Source organism: Scyliorhinus canicula, chromosome 15 (assembly GCF_902713615.1).
Source record: "Scyliorhinus canicula chromosome 15, sScyCan1.1, whole genome shotgun sequence".
Classification (NCBI taxonomy): Eukaryota; Metazoa; Chordata; class Chondrichthyes; order Carcharhiniformes; family Scyliorhinidae; genus Scyliorhinus; species Scyliorhinus canicula.
In genome coordinates this window covers 57298528-57314342 of record NC_052160.1, presented here as the reverse complement: position 1 = coordinate 57314342, position 15815 = coordinate 57298528, and the positions used below count along the sequence as shown (strand labels likewise).

Sequence of the window (15815 nt, the reverse complement as noted above, 5' to 3'; positions counted from 1 at the left end):
ATAATCCGTAGATGTGGAACCATAGAATTCCTACACTGCAGTAGGAGGCCATTCGGCCCATCGGGTCTGCACGACCCTCTGAAAGAGCACACTATCTGGGCCTACTCTCCCTATCCCTGTAATCCTACCTAACCTGCACATCTTTGGACTGTGGGAGGAAACCCTCGCTGATATAAGGAGAACTTTCAAACTTCACACACTCACCTGAGGCTGGAGTTGAACCCAGGTTCCTGGTGCCGTGAGACAGCAGTGCTAACCACCGTGCCACCACTTTTCTGCTCCTAATCTTTTCTGCCAGAGGGTAGCGAGAGTCTAGAGCTCACTGTCGTTAGGATGGCCGCGTCAGAATCCCGCATCATATTTAAAAACTACTCGGATATGCATTTGAGGTGTTGTAACTATAGACCAAGAGCTGGAAAGTGGGGTCAGGATGGATCGCTCAGGTACAATGAATCAAATAGCCTGCTTCTGTGTTGTGATTATATCTGTTTCTATGTTACACCATACAAGGACCTTGAATTGCCCTGAAGCAAGCAAGATCAAATTACACATTCCTGACAAACTGTGGGTGTGTCTTGGCTTGCAAAGGGACCAATCAGAAATCTGTTTCAATCCATGTGTTTTCTGGAGGATGACAGGAGGTGAGAGGATCTCTTCCCTGAAGAGAGGGGGCCCTCCAGACAGACACTGTGAAGGCCAATGGCAACAGGTAGCCATTGTAGTCAATACAAGCAGTCTATCCTCTAGGATCTAGATCAGTGGTTCTCAACCTTTTTTAACCCATGGACCCCTTTTCCTCTTAATTTTTTTTTGTGAACCCCCATAGCCATTCCACAGAAAAAAAAGCTTCTTATATTTTTCACTAACAAAAAAGTAAAGGAATTGTATCAAATATTAAAGAAATAGTAAATGATTATGCTTTATTTTGAAGGAAAACTAATTTTTTGCAAATAAACATATTTAACAATTAAATTCTATAGAGCATTATGTACACTAGTAAATAATTCATAATAAACCATTTTAAGATAGGCCTAAGTGAGTAATTAAGAAAAAAATGCAGATTTATTCAATGAGATCCCTGTGGTTGATGCTGCTCAGCGAGTTTTTTTCGGCGGAATTCTCCGCACTCACGACGGGGCGGAGAATAGCGGGCGGCGTAAATTTGTACGGCCACGCTGGTCCGACGCCCTCCCGCTATTCTCCCCCCCCCCCCCCACGCCCGCCTCCCGCCGTTTTTTTTACGGCGAGCAGCGATTCTCCCCTGGCCGATGGGCCGATTTCCAAGGCCTTTACGACCGTTTTTATGAACGTAAATCACACCTGGTCTGACCGTTCGTAAAAACGGCCGTAAAGTCCCGATCTGGGGAACCATGGCACCGATTGGCACCGATTGGCACGGCAGTACCACGGCCGTGCCAAGGGTGCCATGGGCCCGTGATCGGTGGGCACCGATCGCGGGCAGCGGGTACTTACCCTGCGCACTCTTTCTCCTTCCGCCGCCCCGCTGTATCCATTCGCGGGGCGGCTGAGGGGCATACCGGCCCACGCATGCGCGGGTTACACGCATATGCGAGATGACATCATCCGCGCATACGCTAAGGGCATCATGCAGACGTCCGCCCAATTGCTTTGCAACTAAGTGTTGACGGTGTATCACAGTGTATGCGAAATACTTCGGGGACAGCCTTTTTCAAGAGTGTAATAAAACCTTTGTATTTGCCAGTCATGGATGGTGCACCATCAGTAGCACATGTATGCAATTATATTTTTGAGTGGAATATTTCTTTCCTTGAAATAAGTAACAACTTCATTAAAAATTGTTTCACCTTTTGTGTCTCTCCTAAGACTTCTGGCAAAGAGCATTTCCTCTCTGGGTCCTTGATAATCTATAAATCTCACATATGCTAATAGAATGACTTCATTATTTCTTAAGGTAGATTCATCAAGTTGGAGGGCAAACTGTTTTACTTGCAAATTAGCTATTAATTGTTTTTCTACATCCTCCGCCATTTGAAATGAAAATGAAAATCGTTTATTGTCACGAGTAGGCTTCAAATGAAGTTACTGTGAAACGCCCCTAGTCGCCACATTCCGGCGCCTGTTCGGGGAGGCTGTTACGAGAATCGAACCGTGCTGCTGGCTTGCCTTGGTCTGCTTTCAAAGCCAGCGATTAGCCCTGTGAGCTAAACAGCCCCTATCAATGCGTCGCGACAAATAAAAAAAAAGATAAATTTGCACCAAATGCAACATATATTTATGAACCAATACTTTTAATATCTCTTATCTTGTTGCGACGGAGTTTTGCACAGAACTGAAGTGACCTGCTTGGGTCATGTCAATATTTATAGCTCCTGAGAGTTGATAGTTTCGGCCGAAATCGTTTCTGCTACTAAAGAAGTTAATGCCATTAATCCTTCCTTCATTAGCGTGGCAAACTAATCCAAGGGAGATTAGTGGGACAATTAGGGCCACAGCAAATGCACCTTTTTGGTTCTGAGCTCCTTCAGCCCTCAAGGTAAATTAGATAGATTATAATCTCTCTTTGACCTTTGTCAGTGCGAGAGAGAGAGAGAGTCTAATTTGTTCTGAAATAGAATTGCTCTATGGACCACTAAAATATCACCGTGGACCCCCAATTCGGTATTTTATTTGTGTGGACCCCCAGTAATGTTACATGGACCCCCAGGGGCCATGTGGACCCCGGTTGAGAACCATTGATCTAGATGCAATGCTGTAAGACGTTCAATTACCTCACACTAATAGTCAAGGTCAGTGAACGCAATTTTATTGTTGGATTCTTACAATAAATCATGAGCCTTAGACAGTGCTTCAATCAGCACCCACCCATCACTTACTGAGCAACAATTTCTACCTAACACCCATACCTCACTTTCATACATTAAACTGCTGCAACCCTCACACTCACATCTCACAGTTTGCACACAGCCAGCTATTCAGCCGTGAGAGGTGACCCCCCCCCCCCCCCCCCCCCACCGCCAAACGCAATGTGCCCCACTCACTTCCCCACACAGAAAAGTGTCAGAATTTGATGTCTGTCCAGTGTTGAGTTAGTTGGCCTCAATCAGATAGGTGACAACACTGTTATATTGAGCCTCAGTCACGTTTAGTCAGTAGAATCAAGGAAAACATCATTATACTTGCTGGAAAGTTGGTGTGTATGTTGGTATACAAACAGAACTTTGTACTTCCCCAATGCTGATGAACCTTTGACAGGTGAGGCAGACGCCACAGCAGCTTTAAGCATAGTAAATGGGTTTCCACTCATGTGTTTATACTTTGTGCCCCAGAACAGGACAAGTGCCAGTAATCTGCCCTCCATTTTCTGGTAGTATTAAAATGAAATCACAGACAAATAAACAAATCCTCTTTTTATCTTTTCTTGCAGGTTTGAACATCCTCCGAGGCCTGTGGACATCTTTTGACCGGACCCGACCTGACCTCCACGACCTGGAAGCGGATTGGGCCCAAACCGGAAGTAATAATAATAAATGAAATGAAATGAAAATCGCTTATTGTCATGAGTAGGCTTCAATGAAGTTACTGTGAAAAGCCCCTAGTCGCCACATTCCAGTGCCAGTTTGGGGAGGCTGGTACGGGAATTGAACCAATGCTGCTGCCTTGTTCTGCATTGCAAGCCAGCTATTTAGCCCAATGTGCTAAACCAGCCCCTATTGAAGTGAAGCCCTGGCCTCGGTTTGGACCCAACCAGGACCTCGCAGCGCCCAACCTGGCCTAACAAGCGACGCCAGCCCCCGGATCGCCCGGCCCAGTCCCTGGTGCACCTGACCAGACCCCCGACGACGAGACACGGCCCAACTTGACCTGGAGAGGCCTGCCCAGTGACCCGACCCGGAGAGGCCCGCCCAGCAACCTGACCTACCTGGAGATGGAGGAAAGAAAAATCCAGGTGGAGGCCCGACCGGGCCGACTCCAAGACCTGACCCCAGGAGCACCCAAGGAGAGAACAGAACATGAGACCCAGCCCAACCTGCCTCAGGAAGCCCCTGCCTGAGACCCAGAACCCTCAAAACAGCAGAGACCTCCGCGAGGACCTGAACGCGCTGCAAGGTATTCCCGTGCTTGCAGAATGCCGGGACCCGTCCGGATCGCAAACATGCCCCCCGAGCAACCCCACTACCTCAACCAAACGTGACCCCAGAAACATAACCAGCGCCCTGGTCACCGCCAGCGCCCCGGCCCCCGCCAGATGCAACCACCTGCCTTCCACAAGGTCAGACTTCTCCCATCGGATCTCGGGACCATCCAGCCACAGCTGCCGACCGAGGAAAACGTGGCGGTCTGCAGGTGAGACTGAAGCAACGCAGTTTCAAGACTCTTCTCCTGTCAAACGTAGAAGTGATCGAAAAAAAGCTGGATGAACTTTACACTAGACTTACCTCTCAGAGGGAAGTAAGAGACTGCTGTGTGCTTTGTTTCACAGAGACATGGCTCACCCTCGCCTCACCGGACTGTGCCATACAACCTGAAGGCTTCTCAATTCATCGGCAGACTGCACTGCATCATCAGGCAAAGCGAAGGGTGGAGGGGTTTGCCTCACAACTCCTCCTGGTGCTTGGATTTGACGACCCTGGCGACCTACTGCTCTCCGGACCTGGAATACCTGACCGTGAAGTGCCACCCATACTACCTTCTGTGTGAGTTCACTTCAGTCCTAATCACGGCGGTATACATCCCACCCCAGGCAGAAGTGAGGAAGGCGCTGGACGAACTGTACACTGTTTCAACAATTATGAAACAGAACACCTGGAGGCCTTGTTCATTGTGGCCGAGACTTCAACAGGCCAACCTCAAGAGTGTACTGCCAAAATTCCACCAGCACATTTCCTATCCCACCAGGAGCGACGACACTCTTGACCACTGCTATTCAAATATCAAGGGCACACTTTGGGAAATCAGACCATAAGACGGTGCTCTTTCTCCAGCTAAGAAGGTCATGCAGTGCTGGTCCGAGGAAACAGAAGAGCTCCTACAATACTGCTTGGAGACAGTGGATTGGTCACTATTTAAGAACTCAGCGACTAATTTAAATGAGTATGCCACCACCATCACAGACTTCATCAGCAAATGTGTGGATGACTGCATGCCAAAAAAAAGCAGTACGTAAGTTCCCTAACCGGAAACCATGGATCAATCACGAGATTGATTCCCCACTGAAGGACAGATCTGAGGCGTTCAAGTCAGGCGACCATGACCTATACAAGAAATCCAGGTGCGACCTCCGCAAAGCCATCCGGGATGCCAAGAGAGAATATCAGACCAACCTAGAGTCACAGACTACCGTTACAGACTTTCGACGGCTGTGGCAAGGTCTAAACAACATAACGGGCTACAAAGCGAAGTTGAGCAGTATCTCCGGCAGCAGCGCACCCCTCCCCAATGAACTCAATGTATTCTATGCTCGGTTCAAGCAGGAAACCAAAAATCCGCTGTCGAGGGCCCCAGCAGCCCTACACTCATCCCTAGAGCATCTCGACAAGAAGGACTCCTACATCAGACTCCTATTTATTGACTACAGCTCAGCCTTCAACAGCATAATCTCAGCCAAGCTCATATCAAAGTTCCAAAACTTAGGACTTGGCTCCCCGCTCTGCAACTGGATCCTCAACTTTCTAACCCACAGACCACAATCAGTAAGAATGAACGACACCTCCTCCACAATAGTCCTCAATACCGGGGTCCCGCAAGGCTGCGTACTTAGCCCCTACTGTACTCCCTGTACACACATGACTGCGTGGCAAAAGTTGGTTCAATTCCATCTACAAGTTTGCTGCCAATACGACCATAGTGGGCCGGATTGCGAATAACGACGAGTCAGAATACAGGAGGGAGATAGAGAACCTAGTGGAGTGGTGCAGCGACAACAATCTATCCCTCAATGCCAGCAAAACCAAAAAGCTGGTCATTGACTTCAGAAAGCAAAGTACTGTACACACCCCTGTCAGCATCAACGGGGCCGAGGTGGAGATGGTTAGCAGTTTCAAATTCCTAGGCTCCAAAAATCTGTCCTGGTCTCCCACGTCGACGCTACCACCAAGAAATCACAACAGCGCCTATACTTCCTCAGGAAACTAAGGAAATTCGGCATGTCCATATTAACCCTTACCAACTTTTACAGATGCACTATAGAAAGCATCCTATCTGGCTGAATCACAGCCTGGTATGGCAACTGCTCGGCCCAGGACCGCAAGAAATATCAGAGTCGTGAAGAAAGCCCAGTCCATCACATGAACCTGCCTCCCATCCATTGACTTTATCTACACCTCCTGCTGCCTAGGGAAAGCAGGCAGCATTATTCAAAATTCCTCCCATCCAGCTTACTGACTCTTCCAACTTCTCCCATTGGGCAGGAGATTCAAAAGTCTGAGAACACAAACGAACAGACTCAAAAACAGCTTCTTCCCCGCTGTTACCAGACTCCTAAACGACCCTCTTCTGGACTGACCTGATTAACACTACACCTCCGTATGCTGGTGTTATGTACTTACATTGTGTGCCTTGTGTTCCCCTATTATGTATTTTCTTTAATTTCATTTTCTTTTCATGTACTTAATGATCTGTTGAGCTGCTCGCAGAAAAATACTTTTCAGTGTATCGTGGTACACGTGACAATAAACAAATCCATCCAAACCCTAAACTGTGTCAGGAGCTACTTGACCATCAAAATTCAAATCCTCCAGCAGTTCAAGACACAACAACTGTACTTTCTGCTCTATATGTTCTCAGTCTAGGTGAGGCTGTGCAAGCTGGCTCTAGTGCATGCCCCAGAAGTTGAATAGCCCATCAAAAGCCAGGCTTTAACTTAAACAACGAGCACTTTATCAAGGCAGCAGAAGTGGAAGGTGCCAAGTAAGAAGATTTTGTGCAGAATACAGTGATGTAAACAGCTCTTCAGTAAACTGTTCAACTGATGCAGCTCAGAGGCCTATGCTGAGCTAGTTAAAAATCCCCATAGGTAGAAAGGTTAATGCAAATAAAAAAGCTTACAATAAAACACTATCAGTAGTAGGAAAGGCCACAGACAATGGGTGGGGGTGGGGGTAGGGGTAGGGAGAACACAAGTCATTACCACGTACCGTTCAGGTCTGAACTCCTCAGGCTCTGGCCAGTATGCTGGATCACGATGCAGGACGTAGGCAGGAACCATGACCACAGTCCCCTTTGGAACAGTTAGCCCATTGAGCTGGACATCTTTCTTGCACACTCTGTCAATACGGGGTGCAGGAGGGAACAGCCGCAAGGTTTCAGATATCACCATTTCCATATACTCCAACTGCATCACCCCATCATAGGTGGGAGGAGCCTACACACAAGAGAAACACTTTTAATAACAACGCTACTGATGAGACCATCAATTCACGCGACACGTGGTTAGAAGTGAACAGTGGTTTTAATCGTCTTACAACAGAGCCTGCCTGTGACAAGATGAACTCCAGATGAACTGGCAGGCAGGCTCTCAGCATCAACCTTTATACTTCCGGTTAGGGGGAGGAGCCGTGGGTGGGGCCAAGGGTGGAGCCCAGTACAAACTCCCGTACACTCCCAGTGCATCTCCCCCTATTGGCAGAGCAGCGCAACTGCTCGTGTGCCGAGCTTACAGAGACATGGTACAACATGTGTAATACAGTGTGAATTATGCTACTGTGATTCACCACATTCACCCCCTGTAAAAAAATCAAGTCCGGTGGGGGTGGTGGCTTACAGATTGAGTCTGTCCGGTGGCCGAGTTGTCCGCTGTAATCGGCGGAGCACCGGGGTTGCAGCCCCTTCTGGTGGCTGGATGAGCACCGTCGGTTGGGGTACAATGGCGGACTCCGGGGGCGATTCCGCCCGAGCTTCGTACCCGTCTGGTTCGACTGGGGACGCTGGGAGCTAGCTGGCACGGGCGTGCAAAAAAAAAGTAGCGAACTGGTAGGTGCGGGAGCGTGGGGGGCGAGTTGGGTGGGATGTAGTGTGAGGGGTACCTCGGCGGTGGTATTGGGGGGGTTGGATCCTGCAGGTGCTAGGTCCCGGAGGGATACAGTGTCCTGGCGGCCGTCAGGGAACGCTACGAAGGCGTACTGGGGGTTCGAATGCAGTAGGAGCACTTTCTCTACGAGTGGCTCAGTTTTGTGGGCCCTGACGTACTTCTGGAGGAGTACTGGGCCCGGTGTCTTCAACCATGCCGGGAGCGAAACCCCCGTGGTAGTGCCCCTGGAAAAAATAAAGAGCCGCTCGTGAGGGGTCTGGTTGGTAGAGGTACATAATAGCATGGAGCGCGTCGGGGAGGACTTCTTGCCAATGGGAGATCGGGAGATTCCTGGACCGGAGGGTCAGTAGGACGATCTTCCAGACCGTCGCATTCTCCCTCTCCAGCTGCCCGTTCCCCCTGGGGTTATATCTGGTAGTCCTGCTCGAGGCGATGCCCTTGCCGAGCAGGTACTGATGCAGCTCGTCGCTCATAAAGGACGAACCCCGGTCGCTGTGTACTTGGCTGGGGAAACCAAACAGGGTGAAGATACTATGCAGAGCCCTAATTACTGTGTGGGAGGTAATATCGGGGCACGGGATAGCAAAGGGGAAAATGGAGAACTCGTCTATGACGTTCAGGAAGTACACATTCCTGTTAGTCGAGGGGAGTGGCCCTTTGAAATCGATAGCGAGGCGTTCAAAGGGCCTAGAAGCCTTGACCGGGTGGGCCCTGTCTGGTCTGTAGAAGTGCGGTTTGCACTCCGCGCAGATCGGGCAATCCCTGGTGATGGCTTTTACCTCCTCGGTGGAGAAAGGCAGATTTCGGGCTTTAATGTAGTGGGCGAGCAGGGTGACCCCCGGGTGGCAGAGGTCATTGTGGATGGCTTATAAGCGGTCGCTCTGTGCGCTGGCACACGTCCCGCGGGACAGGGCATCTGGGGGCTCGTTGAGCTTCCCCGGTCGATACATAATATTGTATTTGTAGGTGGAGAGTTCGATCCTCCACCTCAGGATTTTGTCATTTTTAATTTTGCCCCTTTGCGAGTTGTCGAACATGAAGGCAAGCGATCTTTGGTCAGTGATGAGGGTGAACCTTCTACCTGCGAGGTAGTGCCTCCAGTGACGAATAGCCTCCACAATGGCTTGTGCTTCTTTTTCGACTGAGGAGTGTCGAAGTTCCGAAGCGGAGAGGGTTCGGGAGAAAAATGCGACTGGTCTCCCTGCCTGATTTAGTGTGGCTGCGAGAGCTACCTCTGAGGCATCGCTCTCAACCTGGAAAGGGACGGATTCATCCACCGCCCACATGGCAGCCTTGGCAATGTCCTCCTTGATGCAGTTGAAGGCCTGGCAAGCCTCAGCTGACAGGGGAAATAGTGTGGCCTTAAAGAGTGGGCGGGCTTTGTCCGCCTATTGAGGGTCCCACTGGGCGTAATACGAAAAGAAACCCAAGCACCGTTTGAGGGCCTTGGGACAATGAGGGAGAGGGAGTTCTAAGAGACCCAGGTCGAGACGCAGGACTCCGTTTTCCATGACATAGCCGAGGATGGCTAGTCTGGTTGTGCGGAAAACGCATTTCTCCTTGTTGTATGTGAGGTTAAGCTTCTGGGCCGTCTGGAGAAATCGGTTGAGGTTGGCATCGTGATCCTGCTGGTCATAGTACGGAAACGTGGCCCGCAGCCCGTACTGGTCCACCATTCGGTCCATTGCTCGTTGGAACACAGAAACCCAATTGTGACGCCAAAGGGGACCAGAGGAAGTAGAAGAGGCGGCCATCGGCCTCAAACGCCGTGAAGTGGCGGTCCTCCGGGCGGATTGGGAGTTGGTGGTATGCAGACTTCAGATCCACCGTGGAAAAAATCCGATACTGGCCGACCTGATTCACCATGTCTGCAATCCTGGGGAGGGGGTACGCGTCGAGGAGCGTAAACCTGTTAATAGTCTGACTATAGTCTGTGACCATGCGGAATTTTTCCCCGGTCTTGACGGGACTGTTACTGGCCTCTATGATCCCCTCACGTAAAAGCCTCCGGACCTCGGATCGAATGAACACCCTGTCCTGTAGTCTGTACCACCTGATGAGAGTGGCTACGGGTTTACAGTCCGGAGGTTGGCAAAGAGAGGGGGGGGGGGGAGATTTGCAGCGTGGCTAGGCTGCAGATAGTGAGTGGGGGTAGGGGTCCGCCGAAGCTGAGCGTGAGACTCTTGAGATTGCATTGAAAGTCGAGTCCCAATAAGAGTGGGGCGCAGAGTTCGGGCAGGACGTATAGTTGGAAATTAGAGTAGCTAGCGCCTTGGATTGTTAGAGCTGCGACGGTGACCCCTTGGATATGGACAGAGTGGGAACCCGAAGCGAGGGAGGTAGTTTGCCGTGCAGGGAAAACGGGGAGCGAACAGCGTCTTACCAGATCTGGGTGTACGAAGCTCTCAGTGCTCCCGGAGTCAATAAGGCACGGTGTACTATACACATTGATTTGGACCGTCGTCATCGAGTTGTGGAGATGCTTTGGGCGCGATTGGTCCAGTGTGACTGCGTTGAGTTGCGGGTAGTCGGCGGCTCGGTCGGCTGCGCTGGGATGGCCCCGTGATGAGTGCCCGCTGAGGTCGCAGTCTTCAATCGAGTTTTCTAAGTGTGGAGAGGATGGGGCCCAAGATGGCCTCCCCCGTGGATCGCACGTGGCGGGCGGTGAGGAAGATGGCATCCAAGATGGCGGCCCCCATGAGTTGCCCGTGGTGTACCGCGTGGTGGGGGTCCACCAAGATGGCGGTCCCCATGGATCTCACGTGGCGGGTGGGGGCGGAGTCGGGGCATAGGCCGCTGCGTTCCGGGGCCTGCGGGACTGCGAGTGCGGAGAGCGATTACTTTGTGCCGCTGGAGGTTTAGAGGCTGGGGCCTTCCTTGCCAGGCACACTCTGGCGTAGTGGCCTTTTCGCCCGCAGCTGCTGCAGGTTGCGTTGCGGGCCGAGCAGTGCTGCCGCGGGTGCTGGGGCTGGCCACAAAAGTGGCAGGCTGGGCAGCATGGTGGTTGGGTGGCCGTGCGGCGCAGGCCTGGGGGAGTCGCTGGTCAGGGGCCCATGATGGGGTCGCGCAGTCGGCAGGAAACGAGGTGAGGCTACAAAATGAGACCTCCATAGTTGTAGCGAGTTCAACAGTATCTTCTAAATTTAGGGCCCCCTTCTCCAGCAGTCGCTGGCACACGTAATTTGATTTAAGGCCTGCAACAAAGACATCACGGACAGCAAGTTCTCTATGTTCTGCAGCAGTTACAGCCTGATAATTACAGTTCCGGGATAAGGCTTTTAAGTCTCTGAGGAATTCTTCTAGCAATTCTGTAGGGCGCTGGCGGCGAGTAGTAAAAACGTGGCGCGCGTAGACCTCATTAATAGGCCTCACGTACATTCTATCGAGTAGGGCCAGGGCCTCTGTATATGAGCCGGTACAGTTTAGTTGAGTAGATATATGATGGCTCACCCTCACGTGCAGTAGACTGAGTTTCTGCTCCTCCGTCGTTGCCGTGCTGCTTGCTTCAGCCAGGTAGGCCTTAAAACATCGGAGCCAATGCAAAAAGATTTATTTCGCCTCTGCATCCTGCGGGTCGAATTCCAGTCGATTAGGCTTGAGGGCTGATTCCATGGTCATTCCTTACTGTTTCTTAAGACGATTAAATTAATGAGACCATCAATTCACGAGACACGTGGTTAGAAGTGAACAGTGGTTTTAATCGTCTTACAACAGGGCCTGCCTGTGACAAGATGAACTCCAGATGAACTGGCAGGCAGGCTCTCAGCATCAACCTTAATACTTCCGGTTAGGGGAGGAGCTGTGGGTGGAGCCCAGTGCAAACTCCCGTACACTCCCAGTGCATCTCCCCCTAGTGGCAGAGCAGCGCAACTGCTCATGTGCCAAGCTTACAGAGACATAGTACAACATGTGTAATACAGTGTGAATTACACTACTGTGATTCACCACAGCTACATTTGTGAAAATTGGGGTCAGGGCAAGAAAATAACATTTTGTGATAGGGCAATGTAATATTCAAGTTGATGTTTTCATTTGTGTGTGCCGGGGGAGGGAATGACCAGATCAACGGGGTTATAAATCTGATAGGGAATTGAGGAGAAACTTCGTTACCAGAGAAGGGCTTGGATGTGGAACTCTGTGATACAAAGGGTGGTTGAGATGACTAACTTAGACCTGGTGCTGCAAACACTGTCATATGACACAAGAAACATGAGAACAGAGCTAACACCATTAAGTGCATTATATTCATCATGGTCAAAAGCACCAGGCAGAGCTTGTCATTGTGAGAACTGTGGAAATTAAAACTTCAGCACATCAGCTGCATCTACTTGGGTTAGAAATGTTGATGCCAGCGAGTTAATCCATTTTAGCCAAAACACCAAGAACTGAGACAAGTGATTAATATGCAATATACATGCTAATTATAATCCAGGTGCCTCCATACTTGCCTCTATCAGTGAATGAACATTACCCAAAGAGGTGGACACCAGAGAAATGTGGATCAGCAACTAATCCATAGAATTCCTTCAGTACAGAAGGAGACCATTCGGCCCATTGAATCTGCACCGTCCATCCGAAGGAGCACCCTACCTAGGCCCACATCCCTGGCCTAGCCCCATAACCCACCTAACCTGCACATCTTCGGACTGTGGGAGGAAACCGTGGCACTTGGAGGGAACCTATGCAGGCACAAGGATTGATTAAGATTCAAACAGATTAAGGCAAAAATTGGAAAGGGTGGTGGAAACGGACAGTCTAGGGTGTAGGGAGAGAAGTATATGGAAGAAACTATTAGCCTTCCAACAGGAATGACAAATCTCTCAGCGCTCCTAATAACCTATTTCCGATCAAGGCAGAAGGGCAGAGAACAGGTTGTCTAAGTATTGGGCTGGATTCCCTGTTCTTGCGACTAAGTACTGATGCCAACGGAGGATCTATGGTGTTCGAGATTAAATGAATTGGCGTCACACCCGCACCGATTCAGCTCCCGATGAAGGGCTAGCACCAGCGCAGCGTGAAACACATGCAGAACGCGCAAAAAACGGTGGGAGAATCGCCGGGTCCGTGCAGGGCATCCGCTGGGCTGACAAGCTGCAGCCGCAGGTATGCCTACACGCACCAATCCCACCGCAAATGATTGTGCTGGGCCACGTCCCCATCCACCCCTATCCCACAGTCTACCTCCTGGCCACCCCCCACTACTCCCCTCACCCCTGGCAGGAGCCAGTGGCACAGATCTCGGTGGAGTATGGCGGTGCTGGACACTATCGCACACCCTCTCTCTCTCTCCACAGCCACCACTTCAGACTCATGACCATTGTGACCACACGTGGGCCGCGCCATCAGGAACTCAGCCCATCGGTGGCAGAGCATCGCGGATGGTCCCGAAAATGATCTTCAAACGGGGTTCCGACTGCACGCGGTGTGCGTCTCGATGACACCGATTTGGAGGGGGCGGAGCATCGTGACCCGGCGTCAAACCGGCGCCTGCCGCGATTTCGGTGTCGGGAGCCGTTCTCCGCCTGATCGCAGTTCCCGATTTCGGTATCGGACAATCCCGCCGTTGTCTATTAGGAATAAAGAATGAGAAATAAAGTTTACATAGGAGTGAAGAAAATGGGAGAGCCATTCAATGAAGAGTGGCAAAAGGGGGGTGGGGCTATGGGGGTTTTGTCTTAACGCATGGAAGGTAAAAGCAGAATGAAGTGAAGAGGATCCAGGGATATTGGACACCACAGTGCAGCAGGGAATGCAACATCAATGAGGCCATTCACTTCATGGGAACTCATCATCATCCCCAATAGGATAGGAACGGCTCTACTCTCTGTTGTCTCCCTCCCTATCAACATTTGGCTGAACAGTTGTTCATTGAAGAAATATAAATGGACTTGACTTTAAAGCCCAATAAACACAGCACATTGTCGTCATTTGAAAACAATAGAGAAAATCCTGGAAACTGATGGTGATCAAACAGCAAAGAAAATTAGCTCCATTTACTGCCCTAAACACCACTGCCTATGGATTCATTCTTTGAACACACGGCCGTATTATTTAAGCCAAATGTTGGAAAATTACAAGCTGAATGCTCATTACTTTCCTCAGTGAATTCTCCCAGCAGATGAAGTTTCCTCATCACCAGCGAGCTCTCAGGAAATGAACCCCCTCGACATCAGCCATGCCTCAGCTGCTAACACTTTCTCCTCAGTCACAGGATTGTGGCTTTAAATCTACACACTCGAGATTTCGCACAATAATCCTGGTAGTCACACCAATGCAGTGCTGAGGTCTTTCTGATGAGACTTTAAACAAAGGCCCCTCTCAGTTGGAGAGAAAACACCTTATGGGAGGATTTTAGTAGCGAGCGAGTTCTCAGGGGCAATATTTATCTGGTCATTGTCATCTTTCTGTGTGCAGATAGGCTGCTGTATTTTACATGGCAACAATGACTACCAAAATTAGTTGTAAAGAGCTTTAGGATGTCCTAAGGCAGGGCTTTTCAAACTGCGGGTCACGACCCGTGGGTGGGTTGTGGGCTGGTGTCGGGAGGGTCGCAGAGCAATCGGTCGCAGCATTCCCAATTGCGGGAGAGGTGCCCAAAGGCCGCAACCAGCTTTTAAATTAGGAATGCTGGCCATGACCGGCTTTTAAATAGAACGAAGCAGCCTTCCGACCAAACGGTGACAGAGAGCAGGTCACGCGTCCGGCACGTACAATGGCATTATGCGCCCCGTTTGTCCGTGCTTTTGGCGCAAAATCATGGTGGAGAGATTCCTCCATTATCTATCTGGGAGCAAGCAAGCCAACATGACTGTGAAGAACTGGAGATGGATCATTTTAAACAATTAGAAAACTGAAATTGGGAACAAAGCAGTATAAAGATGATTTCTCTAGGTATGGCTTTGTAATTGTGCCAATGCAAATCAGGATGCAAAGCCCATGTGTGTTATATGCAGTGACGCACTGGAAAATGAAAGGTTAAAACCCTCAATACTTCAAAGGCCTTTGAAAACTAAACATGGCGGGTTTGAGGACAACCCTCTTGATTTATTTTCAAAGGACGCAGCAAGAACTCAAATCATAAGCTGAGGTAAGCAAAAATGGTGGGTCGTTTCTTAAAAGTGGGTGCCAGGAAATAAAGTTTGACAAAACACTGTCCTCAGGGTCATGAAAGGTGCTGGAGAAATGCAAGTTCTTTCTTGTCCATTCTCAAGGACTTACTTTGTTTGGAAAAGCCTCATCGATTTCCTGCTGCAGTTTCTTCTGTACGTCTGGGTGCATCGCCAGATTGTACGTGGCAAATGTCATTGTACTGCTACTGGTCTCATATCCAGCTAGGGTAAAGGTCATGGCCTGCGCCAGAATCTCCGTGTCAGTCAGAGCTGCAGAAAACCAGAAGAATCAGAATATTGATCACAAACTTCATCTTATAATACAGAAATAAAAATGTTGAGTTTTCAATGCAAATATTTTTATTATTCCATTCATATTTATTGCTAACTACTTAAAGTGAGCATAGTATGTTAAAGTCCAACAGGTTTGTTTCAAATCATTAGCTTTCAGAGCACTGCTCCTTCCTCGGGTGAATTAAGAGGTATGTTCCAGAAACATATATATAGACAAAGTCAAAGATGCAAGACAATGCTTTGAATGCGAGCATTTGCAGGTAATTAAGTCTTTACAGATCCAGAGAGAGGGGTAATCCCACGTTAAAGAGGTGTGAATTGTCTCAAGCCAGGACAGTTGGTAGGATTTTGCAAGCCCAGGCCAGATGGTGGGAGGCAAATGTAATGTGACATGAATACAAGGT

At 49.7% G+C, this 15815-nt stretch overlaps 1 protein-coding gene across 1 annotated transcript in view; it reads right to left on the bottom strand.

Annotated features, from left to right (window-relative positions):
* Nucleotides 1-15815, bottom strand: part of LOC119978636 (cytochrome P450 3A8-like) — a 96115-nt gene that overhangs the window by 14789 nt on the left and 65511 nt on the right. The window contains exons 11-12 of the mRNA XM_038820421.1: nucleotides 15227-15387; nucleotides 7116-7342 (exon numbers count right to left, since the gene is read on the bottom strand). Coding sequence (XP_038676349.1) covers nucleotides 7116-7342; nucleotides 15227-15387 — 388 coding nt within the window. The remainder of the gene's footprint in view (nucleotides 1-7115; nucleotides 7343-15226; nucleotides 15388-15815) is intronic.